The sequence below is a fragment of the Marmota flaviventris genome, chromosome 3 (assembly GCF_047511675.1).
Source record: "Marmota flaviventris isolate mMarFla1 chromosome 3, mMarFla1.hap1, whole genome shotgun sequence".
In the NCBI taxonomy this organism is placed as follows: domain Eukaryota; kingdom Metazoa; phylum Chordata; class Mammalia; order Rodentia; family Sciuridae; genus Marmota; species Marmota flaviventris.
The window spans coordinates 15273088-15298576 of record NC_092500.1 but is presented as its reverse complement, the minus strand read 5'-3'; the positions used below and the strand labels follow the sequence as shown (position 1 = coordinate 15298576).

At 37.2% G+C, this 25489-nt stretch overlaps 1 protein-coding gene across 6 annotated transcripts in view; it reads left to right on the top strand.

Annotated features, from left to right (window-relative positions):
• Ric8b (RIC8 guanine nucleotide exchange factor B) overlaps positions 1-25489 on the top strand; it is a 111696-nt gene that overhangs the window by 69798 nt on the left and 16409 nt on the right. For all 6 annotated transcript variants that reach the window (XR_011707037.1, XR_011707038.1, XM_071609568.1 and 3 more), the window contains 2 exons: positions 6887-7031; positions 14338-14482. Coding sequence is in view for 4 of the 6 variants with exons in the window: in XM_071609568.1 (XP_071465669.1) it covers positions 6887-7031; positions 14338-14482 (290 nt within the window). In the remaining 2 variants the exon portion in view is untranslated. The remainder of the gene's footprint in view (positions 1-6886; positions 7032-14337; positions 14483-25489) is intronic.

The window sequence follows — 25489 nt, the reverse complement described above, 5'->3', positions numbered from 1 at the left end:
GTTGTCTCTAACTTGAACAACCAAAACCAGCTTCTTTATAGGAAGTCTTGAGCCATGTATAATGTAGATACAAAAGCTCATGAGGCCTACTTTCTGTCCTCAAGAAACACTACAATATAGGAAAGCAGGTGAAATATAACAGGTAAAAAGATAAAGATACAAAGTGTATTAATCTGTTTTTCATTACTATAACAAAATATCTAAGGCAGACAACTATATAAAGAAAATTGCTTTACTGTTTTGGCTCATGGTTCTGCAGGTCCAAGGTTGAGGGACTACATCTGGCAATGGCCTTCTTGCTAGCAGAATAAGGAGATGTAGGGCATCACTTGGAGAAGATAGAGCACTTGTGTTTGTCTCTTCTCATGTCTCTCCCCCACATCTTCTTGTAAAGCCACCAATATTCAGTTGTGGAGGCTCTACCCTCATGATCTTGTCTAATCCTAATCACTTCTCAAAGGTGCCAACACTAATCACCATATTGGGATTAAGTTTCCACCCTCTTAATGACTCATATGAAAACTTGGAGGATATACTCAAACCATATCAAGACCATTGCATTCTACCCCTGTATCTCAATGTTTAATGCAAAATACAACTTTTCCTTCCGCAATAGTCCCAGAGTTTTAACTTATTCTAGCATTAATTCAAAAGAACAGAGTTTTATCTAAGACTCAAAGTGAGCTTATTTTCCAGCTGTGAGCCTAGAATATCAAAATAAGTTATCTCCTTTCAGCATACAATGGTGGGAGGCCATTGTATACAATGGGATATACCTTCCCATTCCAAAAGGAAAGAATAGGCTAATACAAAGGGTGAATTGCCCCAAAACAAGACCAGAAACCAGCAGGGCAGACCCAAGGGGTTGGTCCCCAAGACCTGAACATTCCCACCCCTACAACTTTGCTGGTCACAGCCTTACAGGACTGCATACTAATGTGGGTGGCTTTCCTGGATGGGTATGACATGTTGCTAGTCACTCTTGTCTGTCTAGGATCCTTACCATGGTTCTACTCCCACATATCTACTATGTATCACTCCATTAGGTGCTCCTTGAAAGGGCTCTGACCCTGTAGCATATTTCTGCTTGGCTTCCCTGGCCTTCCTTTGAAATCTCAGTGAAAGCCACCTTGATTCTGTAATTCCTGCATTCTTCATGTCTGCAGAGCCAGTACTATGTAGAAGCCAAAAATCTGTGCCTGGCCTGGGACAGGAGAGGTGGCCTAGAAGATTTGTGAAATGCCCTCAAAGCCTTTTTCAGTTGTCCTGATAGTTAACATTCCTCCTGCTAAACTTTTTAGCAAACATTCCCTTTGCCTGGTCCTCCTTGGCTATACCTTTACATTCTTTTTCTTTGCTCCTTCCTTTGCCAGAGTGTGAATTCTCTAAATCTTTCTACTCTGTTTCCTTTTGCTCCCAGCTCTTGCTGTGAATCTGACTAAAAGCAGCCAGTAATTCCCATGTCACAGCCTGAATGCTTTGTTGTTTTGAAATTTCTAGTCCATCATTGTTAATTTCAGCTTTCCCTAAGTCTTGGGGCATGGATGCAATACAAATTCTTTGCAGTGGTGTAACAATAATGACCCTATTTCCAGTTTCTATTCAGATCCTCATTTTTCACCCAAAACTAGTTTCATAGTCTTCTGAGCCCTTATTAGAATAGAATCTCCCATAACTATATGCTTAGAGCGTGCTAGGCATTTTTTTTTTCCATTCCAGCTGTCTTAACTACTGAGCTACATCCCCAGCCCTTTTTATGTTTTATTTTGAGAAAGGGTCTCACTAAGTTGCTTAGGGTCTCCTAAAATTGCTGAGGCTGGTGATGCCCCTGCCTCAGCCTCCTGAGCCACTGGGATTACGGGCATATGCCACCACGCCCAGCTTGAGGCTTTTTTAAAAAACTGCTCCTCCAAACTCTTCCATTCTCTACTCATCTCCCAATTCTAAAGCTGCCTCCACATTTTCAGGTATAGTTATAGTAGCAATGCCACTTTGGTACCAGTTTTCTGTATTAGTCTGTTTTTCATTACTGTAATGAAATACCTGAGGCAGGCTAACATTATGAAGAAAACTGGTTTATTCAGCACTAGAGATTTAAGGACAAACCACTGGCATTGGTTCAACTCTGATGAGAGCCACAAGGCACTGTGGCAGACGCATATGCAGGAAGAATAAATCACATCTTAAAACAGAAAGCCAAAGAATAAATAAGTCAAGTTTGTTCTTAACAATAGCTTGCTCTCACAAGAGCTTCAGAGTCCCACAGAACTTACCTTAATCCTTTCTAAGCGCAGTTCCCCAGTGGCCTAAGGACCTCTCTGTAGGCCCTGCCACTTAGAGGTCTCACCATTCTCAGCACCTACCACACTAGGGACTAAGATGGACCTTGGGGTTTGCATTCAAATCATGCCCAAACCATAGCACAAAGCATATACAGAACTCATCTTGCTTCTGAGGAGGGTGCCTACTGACTATGATGATCAAGAAAGCAAAACTTAAAAGTACCAAATGATTGGATGTGGTAGCTCAATAGCAGAGCTACACACCAAGATCAAGAGAAAAAAATATATATAATAGCTGATTACCCTTGATAATAGTATAAATGAAACTCTAGTTATTATGGCCAGTCATTACTGAATACCTAATTAAATCCAACTCACATATACCCAAAGAAAATTGGTTTTGATTATTCCATATATGGACAGTTAGAAAACAGATGGTAGAAATTACTTATTCAGGTTGAATTAGTCTTGAGAGGCTTATAGAAGAGGTGTGTATTTAGTAGATTTGAAAGAAAAACTAGACACAATTTATCAAAGTAAAACTTGTTGGAGGGTAGTACTAAGGGGGAAATACATATGTAGTTGGGGAGTGGTAGAAAACAACAGCAACAATAAAATTACATTTAAAAAAAGGAACCAAAATAAATAGCTAACAACTTTTACATGGTAATATAGATTTTGCAATGTGGGACTATGGACACATGCTATATTTATTACATCTCATTCTTCTAGAAATGAGAGATAAATGGGAGTACAGTTGGCACAATCAAATAATAATTTTTTGCATAATTACTTTGTGCCTTGTATTGTGCTCTACCCTCCCAGATATATTGAAATATGAATTTTATAACATTTGGGTAAAGTATTCAATTTTCTGAGATTTAGTTTTCATTTTTTATTTATAGCCTTATCTCCAATGCTTCCAGTACTTTCTGATACATGGTAGGCACTCAGCTATAGAAAAAGAGAGAGGCAAGGAAGAAGGTTAGTTGACTGAATAAATTAATATTTTTCACAAAAGGTCTGGCATATAGTGGGTGCATAGTAAATTATTACTTGATTTTGTGTCTACCCTCATTTCCTAGCACAAGTCCTCACTATATAGCAGCCACCTGCTACAGTTTGGGTATGGTTTGTCCTCCAAGGGTTCATGTGTTAGAAGCTTGATTCCCACAGTGGTGATGTTGGGAGTTGAGCAGTTCTTCAGTCATTGGAGGAGCTGCCCTCCTGAGGGATTAAGATAACCTTTGGGAGACCCTTGAGATTTTCTGAGAGCAAGTTCTTAAAGAGTGAGCCCCCCCTGAATTGCAGCTTCCTGTTTTAAGGTGTGATTTTTTTCTCTCTCACACATGCCCCTGCCATTGTGATGTTGTTCTCCACCTTACCAAAGCTGTCTTTGATGGATATAGCCACACAGTCTTGGAATTTGAACCTTCAGAACTATGAACTAAATAAACCTCTTTTTTTTCATGAAATTAACCAACTCAGGTATTTCCTTATAGTAATAAAACAGACTAATATATCACTTAATAGAAGTTACTGGAATTAATTCATTTTCCCTTCATTCAATAAATATTTATTGAGAACCATAATATTCCAGGCACTATAAAGACAGCAATAAGCCAAAGAAAGAAATCCCTGCCCTGTAAGTTCTGTAGAAGGGGGCAGACAGTAAACCAAAAGCATATACTATGCCAGATGGTGGTCAATGCTGTAAGCAAAATTAGAGTAGAGGCAGGGGTAGGGTGGCAAAGGAGAGAATGCTAAGGTTAGCGAAGGGGTGGTCATGGAATTCTTTTGTAAGTGATATTTGAACAGAGACCTTGAAGGAAGTTAAGCGAGAAAGCCATGGAAGTTTGTAGAAAAATCGTTTCTGGGCTGAAAGAACAGTAAATGCAAGGACCTGAGATAAGAAAACACTTGGCATGTTTAAGAAATTCCACGGAAGTCTGTGTAGCTGAAGTAGTATAAGCCAGGAGAATAGTAAAAACAAAGTCAAAGAAGTAGCAGGAAATGAGTGTATGTCACCTCATAAGGGAGTTATGGGGACCTTACCTTCTACTATGAGAGAGATGGGAAGTCATGGAAACTGGAGCACTCTGAGGAGTGACATGACCTGACTTTGAAAAGATGATCCTAGTAGAAGTAGCAGGATAGAAGCAGGGACCACTTAGAGGCTATGATATTCGTCCAGGTGAGAAGTGTTGGTAGCTTGGACTTACTTGGTAGTGAAAAGTGGTTGGATTATGGGTGTGTTTCAGAAATAGAGCCAACATAATTTGCTAGTAGATGGATATGGGGAATGAAAAAGGAGTGAAGGATATTTTCAAGGTTTTCGTACTTAGCAATTGGAAGAATGAATTTTAATTAACAGTTAATGAGACGGAAAACTGTATGAGGAGCTTTGGTGGGAGCATCAAGAGTCCCATTTAGGACATGCTAAATTTGAGGAGTCTATAAAAATCTGGAGGTCATAGCAGAGTGGAATTAGTGTTTACCAAGGGCTTGGGGATAGTATGGATTTTACACAATATAACATCTACCCATGATTGACTGTGACATATTACATGAGGTCAATATTCCTGTCATATGTGGAATTTTCCATTTGTGGCTTCTCTTAATGCTCAACAAGTTTTGGATTTGGGAGCACGTCAGATTCTCTGGTTAGGGATTTTATATCTATTCAATGGGTATAATAAAATTTCAGTTACATAAAATGAGTAAGTTCTAGAAACCTGTTGTACAATATTGTACGGATAGTTAACAATACTGGATTATTTGCACACAAATTTGCCACCAGTGTTTAAAAAAAAAAAAAGAAAGAAAGAAATGCAGAATTATAGGTCCCACCAAGATTTACTGAATCAGAATCTGCATTTTAACAACATCCATAGTTATTTGGAATGTACATTGCAGACTGAAATGCACTAGCATAAAGGTTAGAGGGATGTCTTCATGACACCGATTTGCTCTGTAATCAGTCTGTAAAGAAGGTGGTTGCAGCATATTAAATATTGTATTATGTTGAATATTCTCTGTCATTGTAGATGTAATCTTAAAAATGAAAGTTAATTTTAATATAATTTGTCCTTACATTTATCTATTACTTTCCATAGCACTTTGTAAAATCCTATAATACATTTCTATTCAGTGATTTTAAAAAACCTTGAAGTCAGGAAGAAATCAACATGCCAACATAAATTCAAGAGTCATGAGGAGGTAGAGATTGTGTAAAACTATTAAATTGGATGAGACCACCAACAGTGTGAGCGAATATAACAATGAAGAGTTGCTCAAGAACTCAACCCTTGAATATTCCAAGATTTACAAGACAGGAAGAGAGAAGAGAATTGACAGAAAAGGGCTCAGACAAAGTAGCTTCTCTCATAGGTCAGCCAGAGAGAAGTATTTGGGTGGACGTTTGGGTGAGTGAGCAAACAAAGGAACAGACAAAGTAGGCAAGTGACACTAACCCTTTGAGGATAGATCTATAAAATAGGGATGAGGGTCCTGTTGTTACTTCTTTGCAGAGTTACTGCAAGGATTATAAATAATGTGCGTATACCTCTATTACCACAACTAACACATAGAAAGTGCCCAGATTATCTCTCACCAAAAATGTTTGAAATTAGGTTGATTTTGAAATATTTGCATATAAACATAATGAGATATTTTGGCAGTGGGACCCAAGTCCAAACAGGAAATTTATTTATATTTTTTATGTACCTTATACTCATAGTCTGAAGGATTATTTATTTTGTTACATTTGTTTTTTGCTTTTGTTATGGGGGATTGAACCCAGGAGTGCTCTACCACTGGGCTACATCCCCATCCCTTTTTAAAAGTTTTTTTATTTTGAGACAGGGTCTCACTAAGTTGCCCAGGCTGGCCTCAAACTTGCAATCCCACTGCCTCAGCCTCCCGAGTAGCTAGGATTACAGGTGTGCCCTATCACACCCAGCCTGAAGGTAATTTTATACAATGTTTTATCTACCCATGATTGACTATGATCTGTCACATGAAGTCAATTTTCCTGTCATATGTGGAATTTTCCATTTGTGGCATCCTCTTAGTGCTCAACAAGTTTTGGATTTAGAAGCACTTCAGATTTTCTTATTAGGGAAGCTTAACCCATAATAGCCAGTTTTTTATTATAAACATCAAGAAAGCATAAGTGTAGTTTTTTAGTGAATGCTTCAGACTTAAAATAATGAAGAAATCAATATGACTCTGGATATTAAGGAAATTTCTGTGGACAAAGGAGAAACTTGAATCGGACTTTGAAATGGATTTTGATAGGGGCAAGAAACAGCATTCCAGGTGCTGAGATGAGTAAAAGTTTGGAAATGCTTTTAGGAGACCCTGGTGATATAGCAGAGATGCTGCTGTTCAAATGAAGCCTCATTACAGGCGTCAAATTATTTGAAGTTTGTTTTATTTTTGTTGTTTAATTTTATTTGGAAGCTAACATATATTTGTTTATTTTTTCACTCTTATAAAATTAAGCCCAGTAAATATTGCAAGACCGACCAATTGCAAGACCAACCATCCTCAAAGACTCAGGTACCCTCAGTTGATGATGGTTTTTTCATTTGTGCCATCAGGTTTTACCACCATTGAGGGATGTGACAAATCGACCTGAAGTTGGCTCAACTGTGAGAAATAAGCTGGTGCGCCTCATGACACATGTTGACCTTGGAGTCAAGCAAATTGCTGCTGAATTCCTTTTTGTCCTTTGCAAAGAGAGAGGTAGGTTAAACTCTCTTTGCCTCCTGCTTTTTATCTTTTGGAGGGAACTTGAGAAATTTTCCTGTTGGTAGTAGCCATCTTTTTCTACCCTGACCAGAGCTTACTATCTAACATATTAGAGGGGCCGAGAAGATTATATAAATAAACAATTTAAAAACATTTTATAAACTGGGCATGGTAGCACACACCCGTAATCCCAGTTACTTGAGATGCTGAGGCAGGAGAATAACAAGTTAGTGAGACCCTATCTCAAAATAAAAAGGGCTTGGGTGTAGCTCAGTAATAAAGTGAATCTGGGTTTAATCCCCAGTACCAAAAAACAAAAAATTAAAAAGCATTTTATATGCTTCTGAATTCATTAAGACACACCCAGACAGATACATTGCCAAGCACATATGTTTATACTTTCTGTATCTTTAACGCAAACTTCTTAATCTTGATGGGGCAGGACCTGGAGCCATTATGAAAAGTCTGTATAATAATTCAGGTGCTACATCATGTTCAACCACAAGAATGGGATCCTAGTTAGAATAAGTTATACTCTATGTATGCATAATATGTCAAAATATACTCTATAGTCCTGTATATCTAAAAAGAACAATTAAAAAAAAAAAAAAGAGGTTTAGGGAGGAGAAAATTGGAGTTCCCAGAAAATTTCAATATTCTGTATTAATTTGGGTTCTTTAAATAAAGGATCTCAGATACTCACATGTATTTCTTTCTTCTAGTTTATAAATATCCTAATATAAAATCCCACATAAGCATATTTTTTATTCCATTTTTTTGAAAGACTCAAGTTTTATGAGATAGATAATTTGAAGATGAAAAAGTTTACTTCTCGGGGCTAGGGTTGTGGCTCAGTGGTAGAGTGCTTGCCTGGCACACGTGAGGCACTGGGTTCGATCCTCAGCACCACATAAAAATAAAATAAAGATATCGTGTCCACCTACAACTAAAAAATATATATTTTAAAAAAGTGCACTTCTCTAAAACTCTTAAGTCAACTGCATTTCTCAACTTTATTTCTAACATTGATCTGAATACTTAAGTTCCTGTTCAGATATGTACTAGCAACATGATTTGATCGTTATCCTAATGGTAATAAGCATAGCTCTTATGAAGTAGAGGTATCATGTGCCTGACATTCTATGCATAAGTCATGTTATTTTCAAAAGAACCCTCTAAGGTTAATATTATTTCAGTTTCTTCTGCTCTTTTGAACAATTTTCTTCCTTGATGGCTTTGAAAAAAGATTGAATTATTATCTTGGAACAAAGTGGTTATCATAATGTCTTGTATATACAAGTTGTCTATAAGTATTGACTAAATTGAATCAATTTTTGTGTATGTACCTGTTAATTGAAAAAGGTTTGTCAAAGTCAGACCTGGTGGTGCATGCCTATAATCAATATGATTGAGGAACCTGAGGCAGGGAACACAAGTTCGAAGCCAGCCTGGGCAAAATAGTGAGACCCTGTCTCAAAATAAAAAAGGGCTGGGGAATGTAGCTCAGGGGTAGAGTGTCCCTAGTTCCAATCCCCAGTGCCACAATAAAAATAAATAATAAGGTTTGTCAAGATATTATAATTAATATGATGTGATAATATTTTATTATTGATATTGTTACCTCTGAGTAGTAAGATTACTGGTGGGTTTTTTTCTTTTTTAGTTCTCTGTATTATAATTTTTCTACAAGGAACATGTATCCCTTATATACTTTATAAAAAAAATTTTTTAAAGGCTAAAATGAAGTGTGTTTCTCCTACAATTATTATGTCTAAATATTGCATTAACTAAATGCATAACTAAATATATATATAACTATAATCACCTTACTGATGAGTTAGTGTTGTAGCACATGTGGTATATTCATTTATTATAAATTTTTCTTCCATTTGAAATGGTTGGCTTTATTCCCTTATGGACCCAGTATTTTGTAGTTGTGACTTTGAGCCCAAAAGCAAATCCACATTAGCACAGGTGTATAGATGTATTATTTTGGAATAAAAATCCAGTCATTCAAAAATATTTTTTGAGCTAAACCATGGGATTTTTGAGATACATAAGATAAATGGGTCTCTGCCCTAAGGAGTCACAGACTCAAATGCCTATAGCAGCTAGGCTAGTGATAAAAGTAAACCAGTTGGGAGCTGGGGCTGTAGCTCAGTGACAGAGCGCTTGCCTCTCATGTGTGAGGCATTGAGTGCAAACCTTAGCACCACATAAAAATAAACAAATAAAATAAAGGCATTCTGTCCATCTGTCTATCTACAATTACAAAAAAAAATTAAAAAAGAAAAAAGTTAACCAGGTAGACTAATAGATATAAGATGATGAATAAAAACTGATACTTTCCAGCAACTCACTATTGGAGAGACAGTGGGGACACTAGGGGGTTGGAAAAGGGATGTTGCAGTTCAACTTCAACTTAACTGTTACCATGAACAATCAGATGTGTTACCAGATCTTCCAAGTTTTTCAAGAGAAACTAGAACACTGGATTGTTACATAAAATCTGTTTCTAAATGTCAGCTAATTCAAATGTAAAACTTTGGGCCAAAAAAAAAGAAAAGAAAAAAAGAAAGAGTCTACCTTCAATTTAAATCATCAGATTTTTGGAAGTTGGGTTTGGAGAGACTATCAAAATGAAATAGATTTCAAATAATTTGTCAGAGTAACTGAGCTTTCCTCTTTAGGATAGGCATAGCTAAGTTTGAAAGTGAAGGAAGGTACTTTGATCAATGCTCAAAGCTCAGACGGCAAGGTAGAGACTGTAAGCAGTAAGCAAATTGGGTTAGGAACACAGAGAATAGAAGTAAAGAAGGAAATTAAAATAAGATGAGATACAGCATGCAAAATCTTATGGAAGATTAGGCACAAAAGGAACCTTCCAGGTGTCTTAAATACTCATCTGTGCCAGGCAAAGTGGCATCTCCAGCTGATAGTGGCCAAAAGGCTAACTTTGTGCTTGTGCCACCAATTTGTTCTGTTAACCCTGCCATAACTAAACTTTTAGGATCACTCTGCAAATTGGGTTCTTTCTACAGGGAACCTAAAGATAGACTTTATGTAGTTTAATCAAAAGAAAATAATTTGTGAAAATAGTCTCCTACTTTGGTGGGGTTCTCCCCCCGTCCCTTTAACGTATTTGCTCAGAGATTAGACTTCAACTCCCTCAGCATGTAGCCCCCCACACTTACAAATTTACTTTAATCTCCACTTAAGTCTCAGAGGAATAGGTGTCTAGCTTGGAGCTAAACATTCTCTCTTCCTGTTGATCTTTTCTCTTCCTGTCTTTGCAGAAGCTTTGCTTCATCAGTTTTTACTCTATATTTTTTTTCTTTATTCTCCCCATGTGCTTTCCTCAAACTATATACATACATATCATTGTCCTTCAGATTTTGGCATCTTGTAAGACTTATCTGTTTTTCTTTTCAGTTTCCTTACTCAGTCTTCAACTTGGTAAAAGCCAGCAATTTCTAAGGTCATCTTTATATCTGCCTATAACTCTTCAACAGTTGACAGTGCTGACAACTTGTATTGTTTCTGTGCTACCACACACTTCTAGATTATCTATTGACCCCCCGCCATTTCTTTTCTTTTTTTCAGTCTCTCTTGCTGATTCCTGTCTTTTCCATATTTAATTCCCAGTGCTCTCTACAGTCATCTTCTGGTCTCATTCTCACTTTATTTTGCTCCCTGAGTAATCTCATTCTCTCCTTGGCTTTTGCTTCAGCCTTTTTGCTGAGTAGCTTCCCAAATCTCTATCTCTAGCCCCAATCTTTTTCTTGAACCTGTCATATTTATCTACCTGCTCATTGATATCTGCACTTGAGTTTCTCACAGGTGACTTCAACTAATGTCTAAAGTTGAGTTCATTATCTCCATTACCATTCTCCCCAACATTTTCTTTATCCTTTGGTCAATTTTTCTGGGAAAGTCACATTTTCTATTTAATCGCTAAAGGCAAAAGGCCAGGATTACCCCAAATTTCTTCTTTACCTGCAGATTAATAATCACATCATATATATTTTACCTCCTAAATACCTCTTTTATTTATTCCCCTTCTTTCTGTTCCCACACCGTTACCTTGGTACAGGCCCTTAAAATTATTTTCTTAAACTATTTAAGTAAATCTGTTTCTAGTCAGGTTTTCTTCATTTTATCTTTTACATAGCTAACAGAGGGACTGATATAATCAACAGATATAATCTTGTCATTCCCTCATGTAAATGATTTCCTCATGTAAATGATTTCCTGTCACCGGCATAGTAAAATCCAAATCATGGTTTACCTATATAGTGTATTTTACAGCTGTTTCTGCTTAATCATACTAAATGCCTTATTTATTCATGGGATGCCTTCCCATTTTTGTTATCATGAGGTGAACTTTATCATGGGGTGTCCTTGAAGATCAGCTTGAGCCTCATCTCTGAAGACTTCTCTGACCATCACAAGCAAAGTAAAACATTCTTTCCTTTATGGCAGTTTTATTTATTTCTGTTTTTAAAACTTTTGACATTTGCCATGTTGTCACTCTTTATTGGTTGAGCTTGAATTCTAGACATTAAGTCTCTTTAAGCTAGAGATCATGTTGTACTCATCTCTGGATCCCCCCATGCTTAACAAAGAACCTTACAGAAAGTGAATGCCCCATAAATGTTTAATAAAAGAGCAGTATTTGTGCTCTCTATAAATCCAGTCTAGAACGTATGCCATCTTGTGTATTTCTCCATATAAAAAAAATAATAATTTCATTATACTGTAGTAAGTTCCCTAAGAGAGAAATGTGCCAGGTAACATGGTAGCCTGACTGAAGGAATGATTAGGGAGTGTGAAAGTCAGAGAGTGTCTTTGCAAAAGAATACAAAGAAATGGAAAATAACTAGTAGATTCCGGGAGGTGGGGGACTAGTTCAAGATGTGAGAAGTCTACAGTATACGAGATTAATTTGGAAAAGAGGCAAAGGCCACCAAATGAAGAGCCCTTTAGACCCTGTTTTGGAATTTGAGTTTAGCCCGTAATGGAAGGAATCATGTTTTACAAAGATGTCTTGAGCAGTTATGTGGAATAAGGAATAGAGAAATGCGATTCTGGAATAAGGACACTAGGTAGAGAAAACTACTAGTATGGATATCTAAAAGTTGCAGTATTTGACCAGAAAGAAAAAGATCTATACAGAGAAAGGAGAATGGTATCTGGGGAGATTGGTTTTGCCACTCTTTTCTTCTTGACTACCTATGTAAGCTCTCACTGTGCTGCCCTGGTTGCTCGCCTCTGTTCGTAAAGTACCCTCTAGCATCCTGGTAAAAGAGTAGTGAAATGCTACTTGAAATTTTCTGCCAAAATGCTGAATTATTTCATTTCGGTAACATTTTTATATAACTATATGGATAATTATTATGACAAAGAATAAATTGTGTGTGTGTGTGTGTAAGAGAGTACATTTAGGACCACCAGAAAATCTTTTCTTTGTCTTAGCAGCTTACCTTAATATCCAAGGTCAGTCATTTTTCCTTTTCTACTTTCCCAATATCAAATAGGATATTTTATAGTTTATTCAAAAATAGACTAAAAAATAACGTCAAACATTCCATCAGTGCTTCTCATTGAGAATTTTGCATTCCATTTTTCTCCCTCTCACCCCCACTTTCAAATATTTTATCTCTTTAATAAAAGTTCATTTGCCTTTTAAACTATTGGCTGCGGCCTTAACTGTTTTGAAGGCAAAGTGTGTCTTAAATCATCTTTGTAACCCACACTGCCTGTCACAGAGTTGGCACATGTTTGCTCCAGTGAAAGAACAATAAATATTTTCACTAAAATATCAGGCATTTTTACTATTAACTGGCTTTCAGAAGGATTTTCTGTATAAAAAAGCAGTTATTTGGAATTATATTTACTTTTGTTTAGTCTATTTGGACTTTCATCATGTTTGTGTTCTTAAACTATTTTAATCTTTAGTTAAATGCTTTGTGTCATTTTAAATTGCTGTTAGTTTTTAAGTATTTCATTTAAACCATTTATTCGTGTTGCCACAATTTAGACTTTAATGATTTCAGTGAATATTATTTTTATGGAAGCATTAAATATCCTTATTTATTTAAATAATAATAAGCCTGCGGGAAAAAAATAGTAAGATTGTGGCTGGAGTGTAGCTCAGTGATAGAGCATGTGTTTAACATACACACAGCCTTGGGATCAGCACAAAAAAGTAAAAATGAAAATAAGCCTTATCAGCAATGCTTGCAGTGAGAGCATCAGTGCTATGTTGGTTTAAATCTGTGATCTACATCATCAATGGCTTTGTATCTGAACATGCATTAAGTTCATGTCTGACCTCCAAGAATATTAAAAATACCTATATACACTGAATTTTGATTTCTTCCCCTAGTTTACTGATTCACTAATTTATCTAAATCACTTTATCTTGGGGACCCACTGGTCACAAGATGGGGCATATCAGATTTATTCAGAGGGCTTTCAGGTTACATGATGCCTCTTTAAATTCCAATGTAATCCTATCCAGCATCCTCTGAGAGTCATTGGGTGTTTTTTTGTTTGGGTTTTTTTTTGGGGGGCGGGGGGTGTTCCTGAAATAATTCTTTTACCCAGTATTACTAGAGAAAAAGAATGAATTTAACCAGATGCTTTTCTAAATTCCTTGCAGGTATTAACTTGTAGAGTAGATGGTTATTATTTCATTCCTACAGATTTGAAAAGTGGGTTGGTTGCAGGATCTCTTACCCAAGATCAACTAAGTGGTAGAGTCCTAATTGGAACCTTGTCTATCTAGCTCTGGACCTATCTTCTCATTGGGCTTCTTGTGTTTACATATTGTTGCTTTTTTTTTTTAGAGTAGTATATTAGACTAACTTCTTTACTAATATCCTTAATTTTCTTATTTCTTACACCTTTTACCTCCTATTCTTACAAAGAATACATTACATACCATATTGGTAAAATCCAAATTTGACCTTTATTATTTCTAGTTTCTTATGATTTCTCTTAAACTGAATTTTAGAAATGTAAGATTTAAGATCAGAAACTTTATTATTGCAGCATGATCCTTACCAGTGACCTAGCAGTCACAGAGGCCCCACTTCTGCCAAAAGTATGTTTGGATCAGCTGTTAAGTTTCTTTTTCTGAAAAAAAAGGCTCTTAGTCCTCAAAACATATAAAACAATTTGTTGAAAGTTCGGCATAACCACTTCCACACACCCCCTCCCTACATTGGGTGTGAGTGGTTGATGATGATGGTAAGCACCCATAAACTCCTGTCTAAAACCCTGTTCTGTTTTGCAGTGGATAGCCTGCTGAAATATACTGGCTATGGGAATGCTGCAGGACTGTTGGCGGCCAGGGGCCTCTTGGCTGGAGGAAGAGGAGATAATTGGTACTCAGAGGACGAGGATACAGACACTGAAGAATACAAAAATGCAAAACCAAAGTATAGTATCAAGTTTCTTTTCACCTAACTATTGCTGTGCCTATCAGTTGGTTATTTGCCTTTCACTTCCTTTGTCTTTCATTTTCCAGTGTTTCTTTTCTCTTGTGGATTTGGAAGCTTTCCTTTTAATGGTGTTTTTTGAGGCAGTTTTATAGCGAGTGCCTTAGAGAATGACTTTAAGTGATTGAGGAAGGATAATATTGCAAGAAATGTTCAGTTGCATGATGTTTTCAACATGTTCATTATCTTCTCTCAAGTACTAAGAAAGCTGGTGATTTTAGAAGTCTATCATCTACTAAAAACATTACTGCTTACTATTTTCCTTCTTTTCCATAAGAGATTTTGTATGTTCTAACCAAGACCAAATTTAACTTGGTTATTTGATATTTCGGTCTTTCTTAGAACTCTAAATGTTAAGTTTCATACATTATGATCAACTCCCTTACATAAAAACTCTTACAAGTCAAAAAATAATGCAACAAAGGAAGAAGTCTGGCTCCACATTGAATTCTAATCAAACATACACTTATGGATCATTTTTTAACAAGTTAAGTCAGTGCACTAAAAAGGCAAATCTGAGACTATGAAGTCAGAGTCAGTGCTTACAAATTAAAATCACTAATTCTCTGCCCTGCCAAACTCCAAGACAAACCACCTATCATTCCTTCTGCTCTCTCCCCATCCTTTTCATTCCCTGTCAACCTCCATCTCAAGTAAATTTCTTAGTTTCTATTCATTAGTAATTATTTGAACAGTTTTTGCTGGATTCCATTACAAAACATTAAAAAGGTATTCCCTTCCTTTTTGGCATTATCAGTAATGTTGAGGTGCTCTGTTTTCTATTGATAGTCTTCTGTAGTATGAAGTGATCAAGGATAGACAATCATAATCTGAAAATTTGGTTTTAGGGGAGTTGTTTTGGTTTTGGGTTTTTTTTTTTTAATGTACAAATTATGCCCTGTTGACATAAAAGTAACATAGTTTCAGAAGAGGAAAGAAATGACTGGTCCCCAATAAGATAAATGGCCTATTTCTTGGCAAAATAGGTCTGAGTAGGTAGTGTTGGTTTCAGCATTCCTAGTGCTATCTATTAGACTCTTTAGGATCTTATAGAATGTGTCTTAGGAAAAAAAAGCTTTTTGGACAAGGGAAGCTAGCAGTGACTGTAAACAGTACGTTCTTAAGACTACCACTATTTAGATGTTATAGATTGGGCATTTCTGTCAAGTATTACAAATTCAAATAGAGAAATCATATTCTTTCTTTCTCTAAGTCATCATGCTAAGTTAGTCTTATTAGCTCTTGGTTTTCCCATTCCATTAATTGTTTTTCCATATTAATTTATATCTCTTCATTTGACATGTAAAAATACCCTACTTGAAAAGTCTCACTTTCATGACCCCCACTGCCATTTTTTTTTCTGAGATGGGGGTCTCACTGTAAGAACAAACTCAAACCCATGAGTCCCAGCAATCCTTTTGCCTCAGCCTCCTGAGTATCTGAGATTATAGGTGTATGCCACCACATCCATCTAAACATCTCATTTTAAAATGAAGGTGGAGATTACATTAGGCATTCATTGATTCCCAGGGAATATGGACAGTCAATTAATGCAGAAAACTCAAGAGGTACTCATGGATGGCTCATATTTTTGCATCTCAGTATATATTATCCATTTTATTTGGTGGATGTCTTTTATAATGCTCATGGTCATATGCTTAGCAATACCAGAATGCTACTGTAATAAGAAGGAGCTCAGAGAGAATACAGGAACACTGGGGTCTCTCCTAAGAGTATAGGAAATAGAATTGTTACATAGAGGATTTCATTAGAGCACCTTTTGTTTAAATCAGTAACTGTGGTGTTTGATATTGTTAATGTTTTGGCTGTGTCACAAGAAGACTCTATACTTGAGCTTTACATCTTAACTGAAATCATTTTTAGCCTTTGAACTTGGCTTATGCGGTTCACAGGAGTAGTGTAATAGTATGATCAGAATGATCACCATTGTCAAATATTGTGTCTCTTAAATATTGATTATTACAAATATAAATGTTTTCCAAGTGGCATCATATCTTCTCCCTTCAGATAGATTTGCATCTGTTTTTCTCTTAAATCATTCTTCTTTAAGATGAAAAGTGTGGTGGGACCTTTAATGTGTTAATTCTTCAAATGGTCCTTGTAAAAGCGGTGGCAAACAGAGTACTTTGTAAGCAAGATGACTTTTGTACTCTAGGGAGCTGTCTACAGAGCTCAAAGAACTTGTTACAAAAACTTTTACTCATCTAGTCAAGCTTAAAAAGTCGGCATCTGAAAGGATTACTTATTCTCCTACCCCCTGATTACCCTTCACCAGTCAGAGTTCCCAAGATCTAGTTTGCTTTTCTTATGATGCATTTATTCACAACAGTTGCTAGTATTGGCAGAAGCAGAGAAATTATTCTTCATCCAGTTGGCCCTAGTCCTGTGGTCAAAAATGTAAGTGGATTCTGATTAATGCACCAAGGTAACCTGTAATCCTTTATTGGAATCTGAAACCCAGAATTGCATGGAGCTTACATTCAGGCTATGGGAGACAGCTAATATCACAGCAATTCTTTTTGTGTCAAAATAAATGTATTTAATGGACTGGAAATGACTTTCTGCAATTTGCACATTTAGACAAAATATACTCATAGAATTAAATTACGAGCCATGTAGGTTTTTGGTGTATGTCTATCCAGGTTTGTTAACACTTTCCAATGAAGTTTGATCCTTTATCAGAGGGCAACCAAATGTCCAAATTCTAACTTTTATACCTATTTCTTCTATGTCTCTGCGCATGGAGACCCCTTAGCTGTATAGAAAAAATAAAAGCATGACATAACATTACCTTCTGGCTGACATGGTTTTACATCATTCTAAACATTAATTGAATGTGTGTTTAATGACATTTGGCTCATTTTAGAACAGTGGCTTTCAGACTAGGTACACAGGTGTCTGAGGTGTAAAGAGTCTTTATGGAAGACATACAGGCAAGAGGGTACATATCTCTGAACTGTAAAGAGATGTGTTTATTGAAGGAAAAGTGGGCAGACTCTTTAGGATACCTCAGATATTCAAACTCCACATTAGATCATACTTATATCCAAAGCTTAAAATCTTTTTACTGAGCAAATTCAGGGGCACTTCTTAACTATATTTATCACAGCTGTAGCTATGGAAGTAGCTATACAGATGGTTTCTTAAGCATAAGGCAAGATACTTTTTTTCCTTTTAATTGTCAAGATTTTGTTATGCTGCTTAAGTCAAGTTCTAATATAGTTGTCTCATTATATTTGGGCTACATAAATAATTTCTTTGTTTTTAGTTTTCTTGAAGTAAGTAAATCAAAAACCATGATTTTTCTCTTTGTCCAGTTTGGGTTGTGATGGTATAATTGATATATAATGGGATTTAATTAGCATCTCTAGGAACTGGGATTTATTACTGCAAGCATTCATGAAGCACATCTAAATTCAGATCACTGAAAGACCAGAGTTGAAAATGAAATTATGACTATTTCTGCCATGCACACCAGTTCTAAAAGTTTACCAGCCTTTGTGATTATTACAATAATATCAATTTTGTAATTTCAAATTTGAGCTGTTTTCTTTTGTATTATAATTTGGGTTAATGACCATCATTAACCAGATGTGTTAGCTGAACTACAATGCTGAATTTTGCTCCAGTTTTCATTTTCTGTAGATTCACAACCATCAGTTTTCTGCCCTTTATGGCAAGGATAGCACTCTTAATCAAATAGCCTAATAGAAAACATTTTTGAAGTACTATAATTTAAAAAAAAAATTAAGTTGTAGATGGACACGATACCTTTATTTTATTTATTTGTATTGGTACTGAGGATCAAAACCAATACCTCACTTGCACTAGGGTGACGCTTTATCCTGAGCCACAACCCCAGCCTCATAAAGTACTATAATTTAAAAAGACATTTTGGAGCTTTTCTTTCTTGCATACATGCATTTAATATTCGTGTAAATGTATTCAGTATTTATGTTTGTGTGGCAGATACATGGTAAACATTTAATAAATATCTGATAATAAATATCTGACACCCATATTACCTAATTCTTTCCATTGCTAATCTAATGCAAAGACTTGGATTAGGATGTGGTTTCATAATTTATCCTACTTCTTTAATGTGGAATTAATGTGAACATTTATACACTAGTGCTCAAATTACTTGAGACATTTTGAAGAACTGGTTTATCTTCACAGTATCTTATATGTGAATTTAATTATATCAGACTCCACAAGAGCCCTAGTTGTTGTGTGTCGGGGTTTTTAGCCCCCCCCCCGCCCCCCCCCGCCCCCGTCCCCCCCCCGCCCCCCCCCGCCCCCCCCCCCCCCCCGTCTCCTCCTGACCAGCAGGAGAAGCCGGGAAAGCACACCCCGAACAGGACTGGCAGCCCGCACCTGGCCCTCCCTTGCCAGAGGACAATCAGGCACGAGGGAGACGGATCTCATTTATAGAGGAAGTACACACAGCTTATATTACTGCACAGAAGCCAATCAGAATAAAGGTCAGAAGGGTGGAGCAAGTTCACGTGTACACCCATCCCATACTCCCTAAGGGAAGGCACAAGCTGTCCACGAGGGCAGCGGAAGAGTCCTGGACCTATCCTGTAGGTGGTCTGCCTTTTCTGTCACCACCCACAGCACCGCCTCCTGGCTGATCACTAGGAGCCGTCCCAGCCACATGTGCGGCCCCAAGACCGGGAAGCGGGCAGCCATGCCCTACAGTTGTGTAGTTTCTTTAGTGAATAAAGGTTATACGTATGTCTCCATAATGATAACTAAATAGAATAAATTACTTCCTGGATCATCTGAGGTCTTTGTTTCTTATTTCTCAGAAAGTGCCTCAGCTATGCAAATAATAATAGCTGGTATTTATTGAGTGTTTAACTTGTGCCAAGCACTGTTCTAAGAACTTCACAAATATTATCTCATTTTAACAACTCTTTGCGGTAGGGTTATTCCCATTTTACAGGTGAGATCAGTGAAGTCAAGTAACTTGTCCAAGGCAGAGAGTCCATACATGTCCGTTAGCCTGACTCCAGAGCTTGTTGTGTTTGAGGGATTCTGCTGTTTTTTGAGGTAGCCAGAGTATATTTTACTATTCTCTTTACTTTGCCTTTTTATTTTGGGGTAAAGTACACATGACATAAGATTTTCTAACCATCACCACTGTCCATCTCCAGAACTTTTTCATCTTCCCCAGTGAAGTTCTGTACCCATTCTCCCACCTTCTAGCCTCTGGTAGCCACCATCTCTCTCTGTCTCTCTGAAATCTAGAGACCTAATGTACATGGAATCATATTTTTGTCCTTCTGTGACTAGCTAACTTAGAATAATGTCTTTAGGATTCACTCATATTGTAATATGTGTCAAATTTTCCTTTCATTTTAAGACTGAATAGTATTCTATTCTATGTGTATACCACATTGTGTTTATCCATTCATCCATCAGCAGACACTTGGGTTGCTTTCAACTTTTGACTGTGGTGAATAATGCTGCTAAACATGAGTGTACCATTATCCATTCAGGTCCCTGCTTTCACTTCTTTTGGATCAGTACCCAAAAGAGGAATGGCTGGATCACATGGTAGTTGTATGCTTAATTTCTTAAGAAACAGCCATACCGTTTTACATTCCCTCCAAGAGTTCAGGGCTTCTCTTTTTTCTGCTTCCTCACAGTATTTGCTGTTTTCTGGAGGGAAGTAAGTTTGTGTTCTCAGTAATAATCATCCTAGTGGGTGTGAAGTCAGAACTGTGGTTTAACTGCTACTGAATTCTGCCTCCAAGCCCTTCAAAGGGAGATGAGTTTTACCTTCATTATAGCTTCCCTATACTTTGATGTAATCAAAACAGAAAATAAGAGAAAGTACATGGGTCTTTATACACCCTGATATCCCTGAAAACACAAAGTTCTATTTGATTCATTTAAATTCTGTAAATATACACATACATCTGTCAGTTAGTTCTGGCTGTACGTTCATCATAGTCAGAATTTAGTCACCCCTTATTGCCAGCACTGCTACCAAACTAAAATTTTGTCACTCTCCAGGGTCTTCTTAATAACCTTCTAATTGGTCTTAGGTTTTTGTATGGTTTAGTTTGGTACTAGGTATAAAACCCAGGGGCTCTCTACCACTGTGCTAAATCCCTGGACCTTCTTATTTTATTTTATTTTATTTTTAAGTTTTGAGACAGGATCTTACTATATTGCTGAGGCTGGCCTCTAACTTGTGGTCCTGTTGCTTCAGCCTTCCCAGTGTGCACCACTGCTGGCTTGTTTTTTGATTGCAGTGCTAGGAATTGAACCCAAGGCTTCACACATATCTAGGCAAGCGCTCTACCACTTGAGCTACACCCCAGCTCCCGCTGGTCTTGTTGATTCTATCTGTGACATTGTTTTCAACACAGTAGTCCTTTGTGGTCCTTAGAAAATGTATGTCAGACTGTACCTACTGTGACTAAGAACCAAAGTTCTGGCTGTAGTCTGCTTATACTTGTGCTTTCTCTTGCTGTGCCCTCGCCACTTTGAGCTCTTCACTATTTGTTAAACACCCCACACATGCTCCTGCCCAAGGCCTTTGCCTTGAGGATCCTTCCTCCTGGAATGTCACTGGGTGTCATTGCCTTCCCTCCTTCAAGTCTGTGCTCAGGTATCAGCTTCTTATTCAGGGTAGTAGTGCTCCAAGCCTCTGTTGCTCCTTCTCTCACAGCACTTATCACCTCCTGCCATAAGCTTCCTTATTCTTTAGATCTATTGTTTCCTCCATTAGAAGATAAACTCCATAGATTTTGTTTGCATCTGTTTTTGTTCCTCAGAATAATGCCTGGCAAACAGTAGCAAATTTTTGTTGAATTAATTCATTTTTCTGAGTTATTTTTTTAGCTGGTCAGCCCCTCCTCAGCATTAGGATTCTGTGACAATCCAGTTTCCTACCTTCATCAAGCCCCACGTCTAGTTAAGGAGTGGTAGCCAGGGAATGGAATTCAAGAAAAACAAGAAATGGTTAAATGTTTGTTGTGTTGTTATTCTGAGGGGGAATAGGCTGTGGAGTGTCCTGGATGGGCATTTTTAGTATCATTCCCATACACTGTCTCCTTTCCGACCCCACCTATTCCCTTCTTCCCTGGTCTGGGCTTACAAAATGCCACTTACCAAAAGCTCTGATCTGTTTGCTAAAAGTTGTAAATTATTGGCACCTAGGCTGGATTTAGCTTATGTAAACATGTTTTGTTTGGCTTACTCATGTAGTGTTGATTGTGTGGTTTTTGTTTTTGCTTTTTATTTTACGTAGTGCTTCTTAGGATAATTTATTTATTTGCCAACATTTAGAATTCAGATATTTCATATGAAAATGTGGATGTCAAGCCTTGTTGGAAAAAATGGCAGTTCTGATAGGGCCTGCATTCTCATGTCGCAGCCAGCTGCTGGAATTGAGTAGCTGCAGCCCGCTTCATCCCAGCCACAGCTTCCTTTATCTTGACAGCCTCCCCTTTCACTTTCATCTTACCTGCCTTGCCCCTGTAGGGATTTGACTTTAAAGCTGCTGCTTTTACTAGAATGCTCTGAGTAAAATTTAAGCCACACTTTAGAAATTGAAGTTAACTTTCATGTAGCTAAGGGGATTTTTCCCCCAATGCTGGGAATGGAACCCGGGGCCTCAAGTTTGCTAGGCAAAGTGCTTTATCACTGAGGCTCAACACAATCCCTTTGAGGGAACATTTAATGGCTTTTTTATTGTTAAATGACCTAGTACTGTTGCTGTTGACCAAAAATGGAAACAATTTGAAAAAGAGTGAAAGACTTGAAATCTATTTCAGCTTTTACACATGTATTCATCTGCTCATACCTTTTTAGTTTGTCTTAATCCTTTTGTCTCTAGGCCCATAGCTGCTGTCAGTTCATCCAGTGGTTTAATATAATAATTTTAAAAATGCATGATGAAGTGTCCAAAGATAGGAGTTTAGATGCTTCCTGTCACCTGATTGGAAGACATTAATAATCATAGGATTGGAATGCTAGGAGGATGGAGAGGGGAGTAAAGACAAGGTGGGAGAAATTATGATAAATATAAACTCAATAAAATGTTCACCACAGTTAGTGTCCTTAAAGCATTAATTGTCTGTGTCCAAGACTCAGACTTAGGATAAAATAAAAGTAACCCCAGGATTTAGTAGAGAAACCTGCAAAGTTAAATTCCAGACTGCTATGGGAAGTTGTTAAGGTGCCAGGTATTTGTTCAACTGAAATAATCTATTTTATGAAACCGCGCATCATGGTTGTCACGGTGACCTTTGTATATTTTTTCTTCCTTTTCTTGGTGGGGAAACTACCAGAGACTCTGGCTTGAAGGAGGGAGGGACAGGAGGATAGACAGAACCATCTGCCTTCAGCTACAGGACAGTGGTGTTTCCCTATAATAGAGTGGCTGTGGCTTTGTTTATATTCTTCTATTAAGGGGGTAAAATGTCTTTTTAAAGGAAAAAGTGAAACTTGGATCCCTGGAGTGACTTTGGAGGGCTTGGAATGTTTTACTGCATAGATAGAGGATGCGATTTTACTCTGTAAGAATGAATTTAAGCTCCGATACAATGTGTTTAAGCTGCAATTACAAAGGATTTCAGAGCAAGCCATGAAGTCGTTTTAGCAGCTGGGAGACTTAAAGTCAGCTTATAGAAAACAGTCATCATTTCCACTAAACTAAGAAACCAACAAAAGAATCAGCATGTTCTCATCCAAGAATTCATATCTGACTGTGTGTTATGGTGCCCACAATACCACAGGGCTCAACAGTGCATCCTTCAGATAAGTTTTTCCTGATTCTTTGTGCTGATATCATATTTGAAACTGTAAATAGTCAACAAATCTGATTTTTCAAATCATACCTCCATTAAATTTGAGAAGTCTTTTCTCAAGTGGCAAAAGAGCACGATCTCCATAGTTAATACATTTACCTTCCCTTGTACTTTATTCCAAGACCTGCTTTTCTTCATCTGCTTGGGATGATCTGTATATGTAATAAGTACATTTATTTATTTATAAGACAAGAAAGTTTTGTTTTATTTTTCTAATGTATTAGGTAGCAAGGGAGAAACCAGTGAAAACAGATGACTTCTTGTCATTTGCCTGAGGAAATAATGGATAGGGGGTGGTATTGTATTTTCAGTGTAGCATTTGGATATATCTCCATAGTTCTCGAAAATCTTGCCTGAGTTTTTGGGAAATAGGATGATCCAAACAGCATTTTTGTTGATAGCTTTTAACTAGAGGCCTTTTCCTCTTTTATGGGCACCCGAAAAAAGAACTAGTAGCACACCATGAGGCTGTACACAGACAATGTAGCCCAGTGGTTCCTAATCTCATTGTATATCGGAATTACCTAGAAAACTTTGATATATACACATGCACACACAGATTAAGGTGAAGCTCAAACTTGTTCTTTGAAGTTCCCAAGTGATTCTAATGTATATCTGGCAAAGCTAAGAATTAGTAACTAGCCGAGGGGATTTCAGGTTTCCCCAAAGCCCCAGCATTCCTAAAAGTGCCCTGGGGGTACCTTAAAAGGAAGCAAGCAGGTGGAGGACAAACTAGGGCCCCTAGGCTTCACTCTCCTCCGCTGCCCCATTCCCCCTTTTGCCTGAACAATTCTGGTTTTTTCTATATTAAATATTGAGGTTCTAAAAGGAACATGTTTTTTAACCACAACTCTAGACATATATGTCCTATGCAAGAATGGCAACACAGATTTTAACTCTGGTTTTCAAAAATGGTGAGCACTGAGTTTTCCAACAAAATTCGTGTATTATGTAGCATCTGAGGAATGTAGAAAAAGAAAGGAAATCCAAGGTAATAGATAACAAGTGTCCCTTGAGCTAGGCTTACTTCAGGTGAGGAAGGGAGGTGACTTGTCCAAGCAGAAATCTCAAACAGGGGCTTTATGCTGGCTACCACAGGATCCAGTTGATTGCAATGTCTTTGTTTTGGCCACATGATATCTTTTAAAATTTAGACAGGCACTGTTCTCGAGTTTACCCCAGTCTACAACATTCCACATGGTTATACTTGACTTGCTCATTCGTTTGCTTATCATGAAGGCTCTGAAAACTGGTGTTTCTAGACCCTAGAAAATAATTTGTTTATCAGTTTGCTACTTGCAGCGATATTTCATTTGATCAACTTTGGAGGCTGAGGTAGGAAGGATCACAAGTTCAAAACCAGCCTGATGGGATTGGGGTTGTGGCTTAGCGGTAGAGCACTCGCCTAGCATATGCAAGCTCAATCCTCAGCACCACATTAAATAAATAAACAAACAAGCAAATAAATAAATGGTATTTAAAAAAAAAACAGCCTCATCAATGTAGTGAGACCCTGTATCAAAATAAAAATTAGAAGGACTGAGGATGTAGCTCAGTGGTGAAGTACCCCTGGGTTCAGTCCCCAGTCAGAACAACAGCAATTGTCTGCACTTGGCTGTACTATAAGATCTTGTAACCTCTTGTCTGCTTCTCTAGAAAAATGTTTTAAGTTACAGATCTTTAGCACCCCTTGGAAGTCTATCTTTTATTTCCCAACCTCAGAAAAAAATAAAAAGAAAGAAGAAGTATGGCTTTTATTTAAGAGAATAATTTATTTGGTATTAAAATGTCATACAAAGTTTTTGCCAAGTATTCATTATAAGAACTGTATTAAATCTGTTTCTAGAAAGCCAAGATGGTACTTTGTCTCTAGGTTGGCTAGATTTTATTCCTTTTTTTTTTATCTAGGTCAGATCAAATCTAATTAAAATTGTTCTTCTGCTTTATCTTTTATTATTTAAACACTCATTGCCCTCTGTGGTCTCACTAATGGACTAATTTCCTGAGATTATAAATTGGCATGCTTTCATTTCCAGATTGCAGCCTCTCTGTCATCATTTTTCCAGTTTTTTTTTTTTTGACATGTTTGTTTTAT